Here is a 22105-nt window from a genome sequence, read left to right on the forward strand (position 1 = left end):
TCATTAATATAGATATTCCAAAATTTATATGGAATTCCTAAAAAATGTGATATGTCCTTGTATAATGTTATCAGTCATAATTCTAGTTATTATCTTAAAATGTTGTATGTCACAGAAATATCCAAGTTTCTTCTCAACTGCCTTGGAATCAGATCTTTGACCATGTCATTTTAAGTCTTTTGTCATTTATAGACAATCATTATTTTACACTGATGCTTTTATAAAATGAAGATCTTCAAGAAGGTTCATAAAAAGGATTTTTGACAAATACAAGTATAACTTTTAAATCATACCACTGAAATGGGTAAGAAATTACAAAACTAATGGAAAACCTGATGACTTCATCCAGAATAACAGGAATTAATTACATGGGACTGAATGAACTGATAAATATGATTCATAATTTTATGAAATTTTAATGAAATATACTGGCTTTTAATCTTCGTTTTCCAGAAAAAACTTTCCTCCTATGCTATGCCCTACAACATGATAAAGTATGCCTTTGTAAACAAAGATGAAACATTTATCTTTTTCTTTCTACCTGATCCTTCCAGATTTTGGCTTCTCCAGCTGGCTGCACTGTGGACTTGATGGCCTACTGTGACCAGATTACAACTAGTTATACTAATCATTGTTTTAATTTGCTCTCTCTTGTTTTCAAATTATTTATGCCTTGTGTCTCTCTCCGCTACACTATAACTTTATTAATGTTACCAGCTGTCATATTCTGTCTGTTTTCTAAGATTGTTGTCTCTTGAATTACCCAATGTGTTAGCAGGCCTCCAACAAAATTAATGATGTCCCAAGAAGTTAACCATATACTTAACTCTACATAGAATAATTGTAGTAGTACAACTCTAAATACGGTTAGAAGCAACAAATGAAAACATCTACTGGATCATATAAACTAGTAAGACAAGCGATCCAGGGAATTTTAGATTCTCAACAGGGCCTAATCCAAAAAACAAACAAAAAACAAACACAAAAAAACCAGCGCATCGAATGGCCTATCAACAGAAACTTTGCCTGATCTAGGAATGAGCCTTCCTAGTGCCATGGGACAAAACTGGTCATGGGTACTTCCCTGGTGGTCCAGTGGTTAAGACTCCGTGCTTCCACTGCATAGGGCACGGGTTCAATCCCTGGTTGGGGAACTAAGATCCCGCATGCTGCAGGGCAGCCAAAAAAAAACCCCAAACCAAAAAACTTGTCATGAAATGCCTCCCAAATATTAGCCAAATTTATGACCAAGATGAGGCACTGTGGAAAAAGAATGTCACCTGCCACATCAGCAAACAAAGGATGTTTGCAGCCTTCAAGTCATCAGCCACCGCAGCCCTCCTGACTACACCCTGAGGGGATTCAGGGTGGAGACAGGCAGGATACCCTGGAGAGTTAAGATCCTTATCAAAGGAATGACTTCAATGAGCCCAGACTCTTGCATCTTCCCACACACAGAAAAGTGCTAAGGTCATTAACTTGAGGTGTTTGGTTCTCTTTAATTGACAGAAATCTTCCGAGGTTCTGATTACCTGGCTTCTGTTGCAAGCCTCCTGTATACCCTGCTCCCCCTTTACCTCTGGGGAGCGGTCCCTCAGAGCTCTGGGAGAGACTGAGCCCGGGCTACGGCCTCAGAAAGTACGCGCAACGTAATGGAATCGTCAACTTCTGGGTTGTGCTTTTTTTTTTTTTCAATTGACCGGGGTTAAGACAGATGCAAGAACAGGTTCTGGATAAAGTAAGACGTACAAGCAGGACATCCCTCCTCCTCTCACTCACGGGGTAGAGTCAGATTCCCTACCTGCGCCTGGCCTGCTCACCCCCCGGCGCCCGCTCCGCCCCAGGGAACCCACGGCCCCAGGAACACAGCCTCCCGCCCCCGCCCCCGCCCGCTAACCCCCACCCCCAGCTGAGGAGAACTCCGAGGAGGACCCACCGCTCGGTTGCACGCTCCCCTCGCCCTCGCCCTCCCCCCTCCCGCGTCTCCTCAACGTCCGTGCGCGCTCACCTGTCCTCGGGGTGCCTGCCTCTCGCGTGGGAACGACCAGGCTGCAGCAGGAAGGGAGGCGAAAGCGCGCGGAGCAGGCGGCGGCGCCGAGGGCCCTCAGCTGGGAGGCGAGGAGCAGAGCCGCGCGCTCCCCAGACCCGCGGAGCCAGGGCCGGGACTCCACTTCCCAGTAGCCTCCGCGCCGCCCCGCGGAGCGATTCTGGGCTTTGCGTCCGGCTGCGCTTCTCGGCGGGTCGTGAGTGGACGTGGAGCGCGTGCGCGTGCGCGAGGGCCCGGGGCAAGGCGTGGGCTGTGGGGGCCGGGTGGGCGCAGGAGGCCGGGCGGGGACCGAGCTGCCGCCGCCCGCCCTGCGGACCCGCGCGGGACACGGAGGCCCGGATGTGGGCGCGCTCTCCGAGCCGCGGCCTTTGTGACGGTGCCGCCCCGCCGGCGACGCTCCCGGTGCTGCGCCTGCAGGTGCCGATCGCAGGTACACGCGAGAGGGCTGGATGTGGTTTCTTCCTAGCGGGAGGCGGCGCCGCCGTTTCCTCGTCTCCTCGCCGAGGCGGACGGTTTTCACCAACAAATGGTTTTTCTTCCCTGTGGTCTCCCGGCCTGAGTGATCCCCGCTGCCACTTGGATTCGCTCGCCTTCGCGTTGGTGGGACGGGACCCTGACGCCCGTACGCGCCGGGCGGTGGTGGGGAGTTTGAACCACATATTATCAGCGATGCAAAATAAGATTTCTTCTGTTCCTGTTTTTTTTTTTTTTTTTTTTTTTTTTTTCCTTTCCAACTGGGGCCAGATGTTTAAAACTTTGCATATGGCCTTTCCAGCATCTGCTAAACGTGATCATGCTCTTTTTCGTTAGAGTAGGAAATTTCTTTACAGTAAATGTCCTAACGTTCCTAAAAGACATCCAACGTGGTTATACTGGTTTTAAAAAATATATACTTCTGGATTCTATTCGTGGATATTATAGAAGTTATATGCTGCAAACATTGATGAAGTAAGTAGGTCTACTTTTAAGAAGTTTGGTGGCAAAAAGGGCTGGATCGATTTCTATTTCTTGTTCCAGTCTAAAAATATTCATTAAGAAACATTTTTACGGGGCTTCCCTGGTGGCGTAGTGGTTGAGAGTCCGCCTGCCGATGCAGGGGACACGGGTTCTGTGACCCGATCCGCGAGGATCCCACATGCCGCGGAGCGGCTGGGCCCGTGAGCCGTGGCCGCTGAGCCTGCGCGTCCGGAGCCTGTGCTCCACAACGGGAGAGGCCACAACGGTGAGAGGCCCGCGTACAGCAAAAAAAAAGAAAAAAAAGAAAAAAAAAAACTTTTTTACTTATTGAGACTTATTTTGGCAGTTATTTTCCTCAGAATTGCCTGTCTTATCAGTATTTTCAGTGTTTAAGATCCAGCAGGTTCGGCATCTCTAGCTCCTGGCTTCCTGACCTTCAGTTGTTGGGTTTTCTTTCTTTTTTTTTTTTTTTTTTCGGTACGCGAGCCTCTCACTGCCGCTCTGTGGGATCTTCCCGGACCGGGGCACAAACCCGTGTCCCCTGCATCAGCAGGCGGACTCTCAACCACTGCGCCACCAGGGAAGCCCTGGGTTTTCTTTTTTAGTCAAATAGATTAATTGAGGGTGTGTGTGTGTTTAACCAGTTTTACTTTTCAGAGATAGCTCATAATTATCTTTTTACTTTCTCTTGACAGTTAAACGAATCAAATTTGTACATAAGCTAACACCTGGTATGAATGTGAAAGATGAGGTTGACAACAAAATTACCTAGATCCCACCCAAAGTATATGGAGAAGGTGAAGAATTTAAGTTCTATCTTTACTTCATATACAGAATATACTGTTAAAGAAAACAGTAAGAAGTAAAAGGGAAGACAGGTTGTCATCCACAGTGCCAGCTAAAAAATATTAGTCACCTTAGCAGTGTTGACTAAAGTTAACCTGGGACATAAGTAGCACAACCCCTTCCTGCCCCTTTTTAAACTACCTCAACGCTGCAGTAATTTTCTTCGGTGACCTAACTAATCTCCTCTCTTGTTTCATTAAAATTGTCCCTCTGTCTTGCAAAGCCTCCTGGACAGTGGATGGCACACATTCCTGCCCTTCTTGAAAATTGTTCATTTGTTCTTTCATTCCCTCTCTCAACACATATTTCTTGAGCTCTTAGCATGTGCCAGTCACAGGGCCAGTATTTGAGATATATATCATAAGTTAAATGATTAAGTCTGCTTATCAGTATTTTATATAAACATCACAAAGTTTTGTTTAGGACAAGATATTAATAGTATTTACATAGATACAAGGTGTACCTTCTGGAAAAGAGATGACAAAGTATCTTATTAATTAACTGCATCGCCAGCATGTACAAGAGATTTAGTTAATATCAATGAGTTTAGTAAAGGGACTGGAAAGAGCATATATATTAACAGATTGCTTAACTGTCCTCAGTAACAAATTTGCAAATACCTTTGTAGAAGAAAGTCTGTTCACAACAGGAAGAAGATACCTAGTAATTTTAACTAGAAATGTATCTGAATAATAAGAGAAAACTTAAAAATAATCCTAGAGTCATAAATAAGAATAAAGGATGAGTAGGAATGAGAGCAGTTCTGTTTATGGATTAAATGCACTTGTCAAGAAAATATTACTGGGATTGTTTTTTTAAAGAACCCCATGCAATTTGTTCTTTCTTTTATGTCTCCATCTTCTTAAAAATGTTATGAAAGTGACTCATTCCTTTTCCTTTTAATTAGATGAGAAAATGTTTCTGTTAAAGGAAAAATACTCCTAGAAATGATGAGTTCCCTTGGTTTTCATCACATAATTCAAGCACTGAAAGCTTAGTAGCATATAGTTTAAAAAACATTTTAGTTTTTAAAAATTTTTGTTTTAAGGAAAAAGAAGTTTCATTGTGTGATATCTCCGTTTTGCTTACAATAGACTTTCACCTGTAGTTTTCCTTATAGCATGACTCAAATCAGCCAGGGTCTTAAATCTTCTGGCTCTGAAGCAAGGTCAGGACTGGTGTGTCACCGGCTGTATATGCATCTCTGGCTTAGAACCGACACCAGGAGCATAATTTTTGCCTCTTTCCACACAATACCTTTCTGCTGTCTCATCCTTACCTTTTCTGGTCAATATTTTATTATGAAAAAGTTTGAACATACAGCTAAACTGAAAGAAGTTTACAGTGAATACTTGTAACCTCCCCTCCTAGACTCTACCATTAACATTTCACTATACTAATTTGAACATATATCTGTCTGCCCCTTTCTTCATCTGTCCCGCTTTTTTGGGATGTATTTCAAAGTAAATTGCAGCCATCAGTATGCTTTCCTGAAATACTTCTGAATGCATGTGCATTGTTAACCAGAATTTAATGTTTGTTTCGCTTATGCTTTTGATATGAAATTTACATAAAATGAAATGCACAACCTGAGAGTGTCCGTTTGTTGAGTTTTCACAGATGCACAATCTTTGCGGAGTATGGCTTTGCTGTCTCTGCTGCTGGGTCCTTTTGCTGACCATCCCTTGTCCTTCACAGATGCCAAATACCAGTGAACTTATTCAGAACCTTAAGAGATCTGTTCTCTTTTATTAAGAATTACACACTCCATATGCTCAAGCGAAACGCTATCCCCGAGAATGTCTCGCTGGTCCCTGGGCGCTGGTCCTCAAGCACTGGGTCTTCCAGTCTCCATTGCCTGCCCTGAGGGCAGACATCTGTACAAACCACAGGTTATCGCCAAGTGTTTGACAAGTGCCGGAGTGAACAAATACAAAGCACTGTGCTGGCCTCTTTCCAGGTTTTAGAGTGAGGTTATTCCAGTTCTCAAGTGGTTCTTCATCTTACAGGGAGGTGGACAAATGAGCCGGGCGTTGAAGTGCTAGGAGCGTGGGCAAAAGGCTCCAGGGATTTTATCTGGGACAATGGCAAGGCTTTTGGAAAAGGTGGCATGTGAATGAGGCTTAGAGAACATGAGGCAAGTGCAGTAGGATTGAAGGTTGAAAGGTTGTCAGGGCCCAGAATGTGGATGGTTGTGATCAGAGCTGTGCATGGAACCTCTGTGCCTCAGATGGTAACTTCCATAGCCTTCTTGCTGGTGCTGGAAGCTTCTTTCAGACCATCTCCACCCTGGTGGTTGGCAGAATAGCAGCTCTCAAAAGACATCTGAGTCCTAACTGCCAGAAGCTGTGGCTGTATCAGCTTATTGGCAACAGGAACCGTGTAGATGTGATTCAGCTGAGCACCTTGGAACGGGGAGCCTTCCCTGGGTTATATGGGTGGGACAGGGGGGCAGAGGGTGAGAGTCGGAGGACTTGTGACATCAGAGGCGGCAGGGCACAGGGGGCAGTGACCTTGCTGCTGCAGGCTTCCTGCCTGCAAGTCTGGTCCCTCCCTCCGAGCTGTTGAGCCCACCCCCTGCCCTGCTTCACGCCCACAGACACGCTCAGGTCCCCATTTGATCCTACCACCTCTTCTAGCTCCGCCCTTTCACTGCTGTTCTCGCCTCCAAACTTTTCAGTCCTATTGTGGAATTTGTCTGCTGTTCCCGCTTTAGTGAACCTTCATCTAGCCAGTCAGGGCACTAGAATCCCTAATTCATCTGAACTCTGTTAATCCTCCCTTCCTTGAAATTCTCCCTTCTGGCTTCTGATATACGTCTCTACAGCTCTTCTATAGATCTGTCTGTAGATCTTCTCATTCTCTGGTGGATCTTTCTCTGCTTCCTTTTTGGGCTTCCTTTTCTCCTCTGTTTTCTTCCTAGATACTAACTTATCCCACAATTTTTTTCCCTTTTAGATCCTCATGATTTTTAAAAATTAATTAATTTATTTATTTTTGGCTGCGTTGGGTCTTTGTTGCTGCGTGTGGGCTTTCTCTGGTTGGGGCGAGCGGGGACTGCTCTTCTTTGTATTGCGCGGGCTTCTCATTGCGGTGGCTTCTCTTGTGGAGCACGGGCTCTAGGCGCGCGGGCTTCAGTAGTTGTGGCTCGCGGGCTCTAGAGCTCAGGCCCAGTAGTTGGGGCACACGGGCTTAGTTGCTCCGCGGCATGTGGGATCTTCCTGGACCAGGGCTCGAACCCATGTCCCCTGCATTGACAGGCGGATTCTTAACCACTGCGCCACCAGGGAAGTCCCTATCCCACAATTTTCTGGTCCTACAGTTTATTTTACTCTCCATGGTATCTTTGGTTGATTTTATACACTGCCATGGTGTCATCTGATAATGCCTTTACCCAGCTTTACCAGATGTCTGTCTCCTGGTGGGCTTTATAGGAATCGTGTCGCAGGCATGTATAATCTCCCTTAGACCCCATCTGTCTCCTTCACCCACATCAGAGTAGATGAATACATCACCCCCAAATCTGTAACTAAAGATCCACCCCCACTCCCCCTCAAGAAGTTGTCCTATTTGAGAATATAGCTGTGCAGCTTGAGTAGATTCAGGTAGAGCAGAAATGTGGATGGCGGGTGATATAGCTGGATAACCCTCACATCTAAACGTGCCCTTCTCCCTCTCCCTTCTCTGGCTCGTGCACCGTGTGCACAGCCAATCCTACCCCCAGACATTATCGTCCATTCTGTCACCCAGAAACCTGGGGTCACCTTGAACCCTTAACCTGTATTCCCATCCACATCTAATCAATTCCATTGCTGCACTCCTTTGTGCTCCTGTCTTCTGGATCACAGTTTCCCTCCTGCCTGGTTTCTTTGCAGGTGTTTCATCCCCCTCTAGTCCATCACACAACTACCTCAAAGGCAGACACATCTGTTGTCATTGCCCAGCTGACAGCATGTAGGCAAGAGTCTGTGTTTCTGAGGATGGCACTTTGGGCCTCTGTGACCTCGACCTGGCCTGTTTCTGGCTGCTCCCTGCCCTGCACCACATTCGACGGCCACACTGAGCTTCTCCCCCTACATCACCATCGAAGGCCCTGCCTTTGTTCATGGTTCCCCACCCTCGCTTATCTGCCTAAACTCAGACGCGGTCTGGACTCAGCCTTAGACCCCCAGCTCGTGCTAGACTAAGCCTTGAGACTCCCAGCTCGTGCTCTGGACTCAGCCTTGAGACCCCCAGCTCGTGCTGGCTGCTGTCTGTGCTCCATGGAGGTTGGTTTCTTCAGCTTGACTTAGCTGCTGAGGGCAGGGATAAATGCTTCGCTCACGTTTTATCCCCTGGGCGTGGGACACAGCCGGGATCGTAGTAAAGTGTTCAGGAATGATTTAGAAAAATGACAGAAGATCACAATAGTTATCAACTTACCTGCTGTTTCCCTAAATACAAATGAAAACTCATCCTGGTGTTCCTCCCTTGGCAATATCTGTTGTTACCTTAGAGAACTCAGTTTTGTTCAGTTGCGTAAGAAGATCCTTTGTAAATCTGGTGTCTGATGGAAGGATCTGATTACCCCCAAGAAATGGTAGAAACTGAGAATTAAATAGACTCCATGACAGCTGGGGTCAGTGGCTGCCAACCGTGGTGCATGTCGCACGTCAGAAGCACCTGCAGTGCTCCCTCCCCAGGGAGTTAATGAGAAGTTCTTGGTGGGGGAGGGTGGCATGGGACCCAGGTATTAATAACTTATTAATATAGGGGGAAAGGCCAGTGTGCAATCAGGGCTGTCTCTAAACTGCCAGTTTAGATAAAGTTTTAAGTAAATTATGTAGAAGTGGGCTTTAAGGGAAATTAGGGTGACCTAAGACTATTTGCTTTAAATCATAAAACAGGAGAGTCACTGGAATGAACCCTAGATGTCCATGTAAACTGGAGGCTGTATATAGTTTGTTTTTTTTCTTTTTAAATAAGATCCTATTGAAAGTTTATCAGTGACCAGAGATTTCCTGCCTCTTTCCGTGACCTGATCTGTTACCAGGTGTCGTTTGATTAATGGTGTCTTATTATTATTGACTTGTAATTGACTTCTTTGTGACTCCACACATTTCTCCTAATTCTGCCCTCTGGAACAACTCAGAATAAATACTATCCCTGTGGACTTCCCTGGTGGTGCAGTGGTTGGGAATCTGCCTGCCAATGCAGGGAACACGAGTTCGATCCCTGGTCTGGGAATATCCCACATGCCGCAGAGCAACTAAGCCCATGCACCACAACTACTGAGCCTGAGGTCTAGAGCCCGCGAGCCACAACTACTGAGCCCACAAACCACAACTACTGAGCCTGTGCTCTAGAGCCCATGAGCCACAACTACTGAGCCCGCAAGCCACAACTACTGAGCCTGTGCTCTAGAGCCCACGAGCCACAACTACTGAGCCCGTGTGCCACAACTACTGAAGCCCACGCGCCTAGAGCCCGTGCTCCACCACAAGAGAAGCCACCACAATGAGAAGCCTGTGCACCGCAATGAAGAGTAGCCCCTGCTCGCCACAACTAGAGAAAGCCCACACACAACAACAAAGACCCAATGTAGCCAAAAAAAGAAAACATAAAATGTTTAAAAATATATATATTATCCCTGTTCCACAGGACCTGTAAATGTGTGAAGACCATTCTCTTGCTTCACCCAAGTAATTTCTTATGCAGGCTGGACGTCCATGGTTATTTCAGCCTTTACTCACCTGAGCTCAGTGAGGGAGGGGCCTGTCTGAACAGCCGCTGCTCTGGGCTCAGCCCCTGGAATAGTACTTGGCATGTGGTTTGTGAGCCCTTGGTTAACATCTGGATCAAGAAGGTGTGAACAAGGAACACACGCATTCATCCCACCTTTCCATCCTGCTGACTGGATTCTGACTCCTGGAAATGAGCCTGTGCTCCTCTGATGATACCCCACAGAGAACACATGTCCGCTTCTGTGTCTTAACTCCCACAGCTGGTGTGTTCAGCTAAAATTACTCAAGTTTCTGGGGAAGGGTTAAAAGCAGTAAGGACGGACCTGTGCCTGGCATCAGAGACCTCACCCCAAGCAGACATGACCTTGGGCAGGTAGCTGTGCTCTCTGGCTGTACTTTTGTTCAGTTCATGTTGCTTCCTGTCCTAGGGACTGTGGGAGCACAGAGGCGAAAGAACACTAAACCTTCCTGGAGAACTTAGGGAATGATACAGGAAAGGGTGATGTTTGATCTTGCAGGATGGGTAGGATTTTACCAAGTGGCATGAAAGGGCAGAGCCTTCCTGGCCTAGAACTAGGGTGTGTGAAGAGGTTGGGCAGTTCAGGTGGTGCGGCATGGATGGGTGGGGCGGTGGGTGGTAGTTTGATGGGACATTTAGGGCTAGTGAGGGAGAAAAGGGCCCGCCACAAAGAACCCTAAATCCATGCTGAGAACTTGGTCCATTTTCCTGTGAGTACTGGGAGATCAGCAGAGAATTCTAATCAAGAAGCGCAGCTGGGCTTCCCTGGTGGCGCAGTGGTTGAGAATCTGCCTGCCAATGCAGACGACACAGGTTCGAGCCCTGGTCTGGGAAGATCCCACATGCCATGGAGCAACAGGGCCCGTGAGCCACAATTACTGAGCCTGCGCGTCTGGAGCCTGTGCTCCGCAACAACAGAGGCCGCGATAGTGAGAGGCCTGCGCACCGCGATGAAGAGTGACCCCCACTTGCCACAACTAGAGAAAGCCCATGCACAGAAATGAAGACCCAACACCGCCATAAATAAATAAATAAATAAATACATTGTGTATTAAAAAATTTAAGTCTTAAACTAGTTTGAATGTAGCCTTCATCCCTTTAATTGATAAATTGATATGTACAATTAAAACACTCTTTTGACCATATATATAGAAAGAGAAAAACGCTTAATATAAACCTGTTTGTTTTTTTCTTTAAAGTTTACTAACAACAGTGATTGAAAATCAACTCTGTAACATGTGAAATCCCTCATTAACCCCACCCCCCCAAAAAAAAAAAAAAAAAAAAAAACAATGTGTTTTAAAAAAAAAAAAAAAAAAAAAGCGCAGCTTACATGTTTTACAGAGATGATGCTGATGTGGACACTCATCAGAGTGAGAAAGTCTGGAGGCGGAGAAGCCAAGCCTGAGCCAAGGCCATGGGATCTGGAGGGGTGGGCTAGAGAAACGTCTAGGAGGGGACTTACAGGCTGTAGTAACTGATTGGATGTTAAGAGGACAGGGTCTAGAAAGATACTTGCGTTACTTGTCCCTAGATGTCGTGTATGTTTTTAATTAACAAGCAGATAATCATTACCATGTGTAGGGCACTGTTTTCTGTGTTTTACAAATATGGACTCATTTAATTCTCGTAATAACCTATGGTAGGCACTATTTAGTCCCCACTGTCCAGATGAAGAGACCGAGATACTGAAAGGTTAAGAAGCCACCTGTGAGTAGTGGAGTGGGGTCTGAACCCAGGCAATCTGGCTGCAGAAGCCATGCTGTTAACCACAGTTGGGAAGATGCACTTGAGGTTGTGGAAGACGTAGGGGCAGAGGACAGAGTGATCTGTTCATTCCAGCCCAACACTGAGCCTGTCGTGAACCAACAATGGGATGGACCATGGGGTAAAACGAGTAGGTGTGCTCTGTGCCCTGGAAGTGCCCAGGGGGCCATTGAAACAGCGGAGACTGGGAAAGACAGAGAAGCAACAAAGGGTGACCTACATTTAAGCTAATCATAATTTTAAATTTTTATTAGTATTTTTAATTTTAAAAAATGGATGTATAGTTGATTTACAATGTTGTGTTAATTACTGCTGAACAGGGAATTCCCTGCTGGTCCAGTGGTTAGGACTGTGTGCTTTCATTGCTGAAGATGTGGGTTCAATTCCTGGTCGGGGAACTAAGATCCCGCAAGTCGTGCGACGTGGCTAAAAGAAAAAAAAAGTTACTGCTGTACAGCAAAGTGATTCAGTTATGTGTGTGTGTGTGTGTGTGTGTGTGTGTGTGTGTGTGTGTGCGTGTGTGTACATTCTCCCTTTTCATATATTTTTCCATTATGGTTTATCATAGGCCATTGAGTATAATTCCCTGTGTTCTATGGTAGGACCTTGTTGTCTGTCCATTCTATATATAACAGTTTGCATCTGCTGACCCCAGACTCCCAATCCTCCCCTCCCCACCGGCCACTGCAAGTCTGTTTTCTATGTCTGTGGGTCTTTTTCTGTTTCATAGCTAAGTTCATTTGTGTCATATTTTAGATTCCACACATAAATGATATCGTATGGTATTTGTCTTTCTTTTTCTGACTTCACTTAGTATGATAATCTCTAGTTGCATCTAATCATAATTTTTAAAGTTATTAGAGAAGACTAAGAAGTACCAAGCTGTATAGAGGAAAACTAGGTGAGGGGCTAGCAAAGTCAACAAAGAGGTTCAAGAACAATTGAGAGGCCAGCAGTGCCTCTATAACAGGTGTCATTGGTGAAAACCAGTTTAGCACTGGTGAGGGGGTCAGAAACCGTAGTGCTTTTATTCATGTACAATAAATATGGGTAGAATTGAAATGGAAATCCTTAAGATCTCCAGAAGACAAAGGGGGCAAACAGTGTAAAAGAAAGCAAATACAAAAGAGCCATAAACATAAACATATGGAAAATATTCAGACCTAGTATTTAAAAGGTGGAAATTAAAGATACAATCTAAATTTAAAACAAGTTAGTTTATAGACATCTACTTCTGTCCAAGATGGAGTAACAGGGAGGGGATTTACCTATCCTCTTGCCCAAACAAACAGCAACAACAACAAAAAGACAAAATACATGAAACCATCGTTTAAAGACATTCGATATCAGACCACAAAGGACAGTTATCCCTGAGAGATGGAAAACCAAGCAGGTTAGCCCTCTGACTGCTCCGGGTTTATTGCCTTGAGAGGGTTTCCAGGTTACAGCAGAGGTAGGGGAAGCTGAGAGGGGCTGAGCAGACCCTGAGTCCAGAATGCAGAGCTGAGGCTGGGGAGGGCAGGGCAGCAGCCTTCACAGAGTGCAGAGGGTGCCCTTGAGTGATCACACAAAGCACACACGGGGGAGGAAACTGCAGGGAACAGCATGTGGCGTTCACATGGGGGTTATGGTCATTACTGCTGGCCAGGCTGGAAAGCTCCTCTGATTCCTGGAGCATTGGGAGTGGAGCTCTATGAAGCACTGAAAGGAAAAATACCTGTCTGCTTAGGATTCTATATTTGGCAAAAGTATATTTCAACAACAAACGCAAGGCAACCTCCAGAATGGGAGAAAATATTTGGAAGTTATGTTATCTGATAAGGGTTTACTATCCAGAATAGATAAAGAACTACAATTCAACAACTAAAAGACAAATGACCCGGGCTTCCCTGGTGGTGCAGTGATTGAGAGTCCGCCTGCCGATGCAGGGGACACGGGTTCGTGCCCCGGTCCAGGAAGATCCCACATGCCGCGGAGCGGCTGGGCCCATGAGCCATGGCCACTGGGCCTGCACATCCGGAGCCTGTGCTCTGCAACAGGAGAGGCCACAACGGTGGGAGGCCCACGTACCGCAAAAAAAAAAAAAAAAAAGACAATGCCCAATTTAAAAATAGGTAAAGGACTTGAACATACATTTCTCCAAAGAAGATACACAAATGGCCAGTAAGCACATGAAAATGATGCAAATCAAAAGCACAGTGAGACACCACTTCACCCCTACTAAGATGGCTATATAATTTAAAAGATGGCACAAGTGCTGGCAAGCATGTGGGGAAGTTGGAACCCTTGTACATTACTTGTGTGAAAGTAAAATGATGCAGCCACTATGGAAAACAGTTTGGTGGGTCCTCAAAAAGCTAAACATAAAATTACCGTATGAGCCAGCAATTCCACTCCTAGGTATACCCGTCAGCAGATGAGTGGATAAACAAAATGTGGTGGGTCCATACAGCAGATTATTCAGCCATTAGAGTGAACTACTGATACAGGCTACAACATGCATGAATCTTGAAAACATGATGCTGAGTGAAATAAGCCTGACACGAAAGGGCAAATATCGTGTGATTCCCTTTTAACCTATAAGGGAAAAGAATCTGAAAAAGAATATACATATACATATATATATACACACACACATATATATATACATATACATATATACACACACATATATACGTATATGTATATATATGTAAAACTGAGTCACTTTGCTGTACACCTGGAACTACCACAACATTGTAAATCAGCTATACTTCAGTAATAAAAATGATTTTTAAAAAATCAGAGGATTTGATGTAGCATTAGAACCATTCAGTTCCGAATGAAATTTAGCATGGAACTCTAGAGATTGCAGGGTGTGGGAGAGGCAGTCTTCGGAGCTCGTTTCTTCCTACTCTTGGGGATTTCGGGCACTATAGGTGTATTTCTGGAACAGTCAGATGTCGTCTGGATGTGTGGATGTATAGGTACAGCAGTTGGTCTGAGGGAATCTAGGCTTGCGATTAATGAGCCCCAGGTCACAGCACCTCTCCTCAAGTTTCTGCCTTTTCCGCAGCTTCACCTGCTTGGGATCTCCTGTTACTCAGGAAGCGTCAGGAACGAGGAGGGCATGGAGGCCGAGTTGCTAACTGCCCGGTCCCACGTAAGTTGGGCTGCCTTCATTCTTTTTTGTTTTCCGACTGAGAATCCCTTTTTAGTTAAGGGTTCTTAAGGGGTCCGTATCTCAGACACTTCCTCCAGTAGACTAGCACTGTTTGTTTGCTTTATTTATAGCTGTAGTTTTATTTCCTTTCATATCAAAGAAACACAACTTGAACAGAAATGTGTGAAATATTGAGGACTCTGATGAGATGCTCTTTTGTCTACAATGAGGAATGACTGAGCACACAGCAAGCTTTCTCCCTTCAAGATGATGACAGAACTGGGATGTTGGTGCCTTTCTGAGGGATTCTCTGGTCCCTGGTGGTCTTGGGTGTGGGGCTGGTGTGTTAATTCCTCCCTGCGGACTGCCTGTGGAGGAGCTTGGGGACAAGTTAGGTAATTATCCAGGAGTAACTGCAACCAAGACAGGAAGAGCCCCGGGGGAGGGTGGGTCCTCTGGGGACAGAGAGATGGGTGGGGGACCCTCCTTCAGCCTCACTCAGCTTCACGCCTAGGTGATGCCTCATACTTTACTTCTATGTGTATTCAAATCCCCACCAAAGCATAGTCTTTGCCTTTGGCTCTCCTACATACTTTGAAGGATTTGAGAGAAGAAAAGTAGTCTATTGTATTTACCTAGATATTTACCCTTTTTCTTTCTCATTCATCATTCCTGAGATTTAAAGTTTCTCTCTTGTATCATTTCCCTTCTGCCTGAAGAATTACCTTTAGCATACTTTTAGAGCAGGTCTGCTGGTAACAAATCCTGTTTGTTTAACTTTCTTTGAGAATGTATTTTTCCATCATTCCTGAAAGATATTTTCACCTAATAATTGAAATTCTGGCATGACAGTTCTTTTCTTTCAGCCTTAAAAAAGCCCCACTATTCCACTGTCATTTTACCTTCACAGTCTTTGATGAGAAACGCTCAGTTATTCAAGTGGGTTTTTTTCTGTGTGTCATCTGTAGATCCTTTTGATGTGTCTAATAAAGGCCTTGCTTCTGTATCTATTGTTTTGTTACTATTAAAATATAATCTCTATTTTTTAAATGCCTACCAATATTTAGGAAAAATGTTTTGGAAATTTATTTTAGGTCATAAAACATGGCTAGGTTGGTCTCTTAAGCGTAAAGTTGCACTTGAGCTCAAGACTGTTTTTCCCTTCTTCTCCTGCCTTGTATTAGGTTCTAATTATTTTACATAAGTGTAGATTAACTGATTCTCCTTGCTTTAGCTTTTTACGACATACTTGATTTAAATGAAAGTGTTTCTGACAGTTTCTAAACTGAAAGCATAACATGGAACAGGTTTCTAGACAGTACGTACTTAATACCATTCCTTTTAGGACTTGTCCAGAATTCAACGTAAATACTACTCACTCCTAGAATGAGTTCTGTTCTATCCTGTTTCCCTACCCAAGTGCTATCTGCCTAATCTCTCTTTCTGTCAATATTCGGGAAAGGGAGGTTAGAGATACACATCAGGCTCAAATTTGCTTTGTGTTGTAGACACTGGTGACCTTCAAGGACATACTTGTGAACTTTACGAGGGAGGAGTGGAAGCTTCTGGACCCTGCTCAGCAGCTCATGTACAAAGATGTGATGTTGGAGAACTACAGAAACCTGATGTCCTTGGGTGAGATGGACCTGTGTTTGGGGGGTTTGGGTTCCTCATTGATCAAAAGGTATGGAGAGCCTGAAGCATACATTGGAGTGTGAGCTTGGGGCCAGGGACCTAATTTCTTTGGGGCATGGAACAGCGTTTTCGTACTCCTGCTTTTATGAAAAAAAAATTGTTTTGGTTTGTTGAATTTTAAGAAATGTGTATTTTGCTGCCTCTGTAGCCCTACCTTGTCTACTCTTCAGAGCCCCCCAGGACTGTTGAAGGGCCCGGGGGTTGGGGGTGAACTGGGATGCCTCTTTGTGTCCAGCCCAGAGCTCCCAACCCTCGCCCAGTTCTTTATCTTTCACTGGGAACAGGGCATCAGCTTCCCAAGCCAGAAGTGATCCTGCAGTTGGAGAAGGGGGAGGAGCCGTGGCTGATGGAGAGAGGGATTCACCAAGAGAGCCATCCAGGTGAGAACCAGACCGCCCGTTTGGAGCAGGAGTCCCTGGCGAGAGTGGTCACTAGTTCTCTGCATTTCGAAGGTGAGGACTGGGTTTATTTAGCTTTGGTTCCCCACTGCTAGTCTGCTTTCTACAGTCTTGTCACACTTCCATTTGCATTCATTAAAATTATCTTTCTGTTTCAGTGCTTGGTTCCAGCCCTGTTCATTTTGCTTTCCTGATTATTACTACTAACTCAAGCATTTGCATTCTCTTATCTTTCATAGAATTATTCTATTATCTTTGCCTGTCTTTTCCCTGTCCTGTGTCCCTTCCCACAACCTTTGATCTGCTGCTCTGTGTAAGCTCTGCCATGGGACCCCATCGCCTGCCCCTGCTCTGAGTTTATTTTTTGCCGGTTAGCAAATTGCAGCAGAGGCGTCACCAATCCCTGTTGACTTAACCCTCCTTTGTTTCCAGAATTGCTGCTCTCAAAAACACCTGTTTTCTCATAATCTAGCTCTTTATTTAATTTTTTTTCTCATTTTAATCTTAATATCTGTAAAATGCAGACCACTGTGTGGATTCCTAGCATCAGTCCTCTCCCCAGCTTCCCTGTGTAGAGAAGATCAGCCTTCTGGGTTAAGAAATGAAGGCAGTGCTTCATCTTCCTCCTGTTCTGTTCTCTCTGAGCGATGCTGTCTCTGACCCCTGTCTCTAAGCTCAGTGCTCTGATGTCTTTCTCCTTAGCCCAGCCATCTGGGGGGTTGCTGTCTGGATCTTGCTGCCGGTGGCCAACTCCATGTGCTAGTGACCCACGTGGGCTCCTGGGGACACATGGCCTCCCAGGCCCGGTGCAGTCTAGGCACCTCGTAATCCTCTGGCACTCACGTCCACTCATGTCAGGCATTTCCCTGCACCTCAGGCTGTGTGTGTGATGTGAATGAAGTCGTCAGAGTCCCAGTCGTCCTCTATGTTTCGCCTCCAGTCCTTTTTTGTGAAACCTTTTGGCTTATTAAGTACAGATTCCTTCTTTTTCTGAGCTTCCACTTTGTTTCTACTTTTAAATGTCATAAATTTTGTTTTTGACTTTTTTTACATTGGGCCTTGTAGGTGACTGTAGCCAGTCCCTGTCTCAGGGCAGGTCCCTCAGACACTGGGAAGTACTCGATCAGTCAGCTCCTTTGGGGCCATGGCAGGAAAGACTGTTCTGTTTTCTTTCATTTCCCTATTTCTTCCTGTCCTTATTTTTTCCATTCATGTGTTCAGTTTAGCAGGCTTTCCTGGTTGTCAGTTGACAAGTATCCAAAAATAACTGACTATAACCAGCAGTTTAAATTTTTAATGGGAAATTTGTTGTCAAAAGAAATACTGAAACTCCATGTATGTGCTTAATCGACTGGAATTTAAGGGAATCTACAAGCTCTGGGAACTTCATTATCAAAATGAAAAGTATAATGGGTGATGGCTTTAAAAACTCAGATGATGAATTGATTAATGGATGCTGTAGATTTTGAAAATAACGCACCTGAGTTATCTTCCACGTTACAGAACACATGGAAGATTTTTAGGACTTTAATGCGTCCGTGTTTTCTGTCGCTTTCTCCAGACTTGTCTTTCCATACCCAGCCCTACCCCTCATCACACATGTTCATTCTAGAATTTTCCAGTTGGCATAAGTAGTTTGAAAAACTTCTCCATGGGATTCTGATGCACTGGGTGGAGGAGAGGGAAAAGATGGTATATGTCCTGTCAAAACTCATCAAGGTAGAGGTGTGTGTATATGTAATGGAGTATTATTTATCCTTAAAAAGGAAGGAAATACTGCAGTTTGCTACAACGTAGATGAATTTTGAGGACATTATGCTGGGTGAAATAAGCCAGTCTCAGAAGGACAAATAGTGTATATGATTCCACGTATGTAAGGTACTTGAAGTAGCCAAAATTATAAAGACACAAAGTATAATGGTGATTGCTGAGAGCTGGGTTGAGGGGAGATTGGGTCCTTATTTAATAGGTATGGAGTTTCAGTTTTATAAGATGAAAATGGATGGTGGTGATGGCTGTATAACAATGTGAATATACTTAATACTTGAATTGTGCACTTAAAAATGGTTAAGATGGTGCATTTTATGTTATATGTATTGTTTTAATCACAATTTTTAAAAAAAGAAATCAGGGTGGGGAAGAAACTAGCAACTAACAGAGCTGGGAATGAAAGTGAGGACTGGGAAAGGGGTTTGGGTTGTACAAAGGAGGCAGTTAGGAGCCTGGCACAGGGATTGTTTACCAGGGATTGTTTCCTGTGGCAGCCAAAACAAGGTTCCACAAACTGGGTGGCTTAAATCAACACATTTATTGTCTCACAGTTCTAGAGGTCAGAAGTCTCTAGAACGGTGTGGGTAGGCCGTGTGCCCTCTGGGGCTCCAGGGGAGGGTCCTTCCCGCCTCTTCCAGCTCTGGTGCCCCTGGTGCCCGTTGGCTTGTAGACACATCACCTCACCCAGCCTCCATCTTCACATGGCCGCCTCCCCTGTGTGTCTGCCTCTGTATCTTCTCTCCTTTTCTTGTAAGGACACCAGTCAGACTGGATTAGGGCCCTCCTACACCAGTACTACTGCATCTTAACTAATTACATCTGCAATGATCCTATTTCCAAATAAGGTCATAACCTGTGATATTGGGGGTTAAGATTTCAGCATATCTCCTCTGGGGAACACAATTCACCACATACACCAAGTGAGAGTAGAGTATTGCCCCACTTATGTAGGAAGAGGTGGTATTGGGTAAATAGTGGATTTTTTTCTAGATTTCAGAACCAAACATTTTAGCTGAAAGGCATTGAGAAACAAACGCAGGCTCCGAACCAGGGAAAATAATTTGCAGTTATACGCATGCATATATACAGAAGGGCAAAAAGTCCAGGAGAATGTGAGTTAGGGTTCAGGTTCTGAGTTAGTGTCCTGCGTTAGTCCTGTCAGTTTTAATTAAGTCTTGATGTCTCAGAGCAAAGGAATCAAAGTAGAAGATGGGGATGATGATAACAGTGAGCATTACAAACCGTGCTGCTTCGGTGATGAGCTCCCACCTTATATGATACTTAGGATAACCTTATAGGTCCTTAGATGACAGAGAAGCAATATGATTTTTGAAAACTTTAGCAACTTGTCTAAATTCACCACTAGTAGTAGCAAAGTGTAGGTTAGAAGCTGTATCTGGGTCCCTTCTGTGCAGTCACCCTGCCAGCCAACCCCATGGCCTTTCTGAGAGGTTTGCTCTGTCAGTCATATGTAATCATTCTGAACTGCTTTGGTGGCATAGATAGAAGCCATTTCCTGCCACATGGCTGCTTTCATGGTTTAGGAATGTGAAGAGTTCATGTCGGGGAAGGGCCTGGCAGCAAGGAGACACATCAGGTTCTTGTATCATTAATAGTCAGGTTAGATCGTGGCAGTTCAGTGCTTTCTGGGTTTTCTTAATTGCCACCCCAGCACTGAATATCCTGATCCCATGTGTTGTAGCCAGTCCTGTGGCTTCTCTTACCCTCTTTGCTCCTTTTATGTGCATATTATAGCCCGGCCCATTTCCTGTTAATGGGCCTTCCTTCCCTTTCTCACTCTCTGTCAAGGTTGCAAAACCATATTTAAAAGCAACTCTGCATGACTTACATACTTTTTTCTACATATATCCTACCATTCTGACCTTAATACTTTTTTTAGTTATGCACAGCTTTTCCATTTCTTTCAGATTTGGAGACTGCAGTTGAAGTTAAATCATCAGCTTCCAGTAAGAGCATTTCTAAAGATAAACACTCCTGTGATGTTAAAATGAAAAGAGTGGCAAAGAGTGATCTCTGGTATTTGTCACTGGAAGAAGTCTGGACACGTGAAGGTCAGTTGGACAGGCCCCAGGACAGCCAGGAGAGACATCTGAGGCAAGTGGCATTCACCCAAAAGAAAGCACTTCCTCAGGAGAGAGTCTGTGAAAATGGGAAATACAGGGGAAACTGTCTTCTTCCTGCTCAGCTAGTACTGCGAGAGTATTTCCATAAACATGACTCACATCCTAAAAGTTTGAAACATGATTTGGTTTTCAGTGGTAATCAGGAAAGTTATGCAAGCAACAGTAATGACTCTGGTCAAACCTTCTGTCAAAACATTCACCTTCTTCAATTTGCAAGAACTCAAGCAGGAGATAAATCGTACAGATGCCCTGATAACAACTCTCTTACTCATGGTACATCCCTTGGTATATCAAAGGGTACGCATAGAGAGAAACCCTATGAATGTAAGGAATGTGGAAAATTCTTCAGCTGGCGCTCTAATCTTACCAGGCACCGGCTTATTCATACTGGAGAAAAACCCTATGAATGTAAAGAATGTGGAAAATCTTTCAGCCGGAGTTCTCACCTCGTTGGACATCAAAAGACTCATACTGGTGAGGAACCCTATGAATGTAAAGAATGTGGGAAGTCCTTCAGCTGGTTCTCTCACCTTGTTACCCATCAGAGGACTCACACAGGAGACAAACTGTACACGTGTAATCAGTGTGGAAAGTCTTTTGTTCACAGCTCCAGGCTTATTCGGCACCAGAGAACTCATACTGGAGAGAAACCTTATGAGTGTGCCGAATGTGGGAAGTCTTTCAGACAGAGCACGCATCTCATTCTGCACCAGAGAACCCATGTTAGGGTGCGGCCCTATGAATGCAGTGACTGCGGGAAGTCTTACAGCCAGAGGTCTCACCTTGTCGTCCATCATAGAACTCACACTGGGCTGAAGCCCTTTGAATGCAAAGATTGTGGAAAATGCTTTAGTCGAAGCTCTCACCTTTTCTCACATCAGAGAACCCATACTGGGGAGAAACCATATGCATGCCATGACTGTGGAAAATCCTTCAGCCAGAGTTCTGCCCTCATTGTGCACCAGAGAATTCATACTGGAGAGAAACCATATGAATGCTGTCAGTGTGGGAAAGCCTTCATTCGGAAGAATGACCTTATTAAGCACCAGAGGGTTCATGTTGGAGAAGAGACCTATAAATGTAATCAGTGTGGGATCATCTTCAGCCAGAACTCTCCACGTATAGTATATCAAATAGCTCACACCGGAGAGCAGTTCCTAACATGTAATCAGTGTGGGACAGCACTTGTTAATAGCCCTAACCTTATTAGATACCAGACAAATCATATTAGAGAAAATGCATATTAATGTAATAAATATGGAATTCTTCACAAAGAGCAATAATTTTATTTAGCATTGGAGAACTCCTTCTGGAGAGGAGCTGCTTTCAGTCTTGTTACTACCCTTTCGTGCACTAGAGAATTGGTCCTGGGGGGGGGGGGGAAAAAAAGAGCAATAATTTTATTTAGCATTGGAGAACTCCTTCTGGAGAGGAGCTGCTTTCAGTCTTGTTACTACCCTTTCGTGCACTAGAGAATTGGTCCTGGGGGGGGGGGGAAATATAAATTTCACTTTAGTATATCAGATTGTCTTCTTTTCCCAAATTCCCGCAAAAGTAGTTGGCCTGGGAGCAGTCTTCCCCCAGCATTAAATGCTAA

At 44.7% G+C, this 22105-nt stretch overlaps 1 protein-coding gene across 1 annotated transcript; it reads left to right on the forward strand.

Annotated features, from left to right (window-relative positions):
• Positions 1 to 14436: 14436 nt before the first annotated feature.
• Positions 14437 to 21782, forward strand: ZNF10 (zinc finger protein 10). The gene is made up of 4 exons (XM_007456685.1): positions 14437 to 14501; positions 16010 to 16136; positions 16481 to 16576; positions 20293 to 21782. The coding sequence occupies exons 1-4, from the start codon at positions 14469 to 14471 to the stop codon at positions 21753 to 21755; spliced, it is 1719 nt and encodes a 572-aa protein (XP_007456747.1). The 5' UTR covers positions 14437 to 14468; the 3' UTR covers positions 21756 to 21782.
• Positions 21783 to 22105: the final 323 nt, after the last annotated feature.

This window comes from Lipotes vexillifer, unplaced genomic scaffold (assembly GCF_000442215.2).
Source record: "Lipotes vexillifer unplaced genomic scaffold, Lipotes_vexillifer_v1.1 scaffold1529, whole genome shotgun sequence".
NCBI classification, from domain to species: Eukaryota; Metazoa; Chordata; class Mammalia; order Artiodactyla; family Lipotidae; genus Lipotes; species Lipotes vexillifer.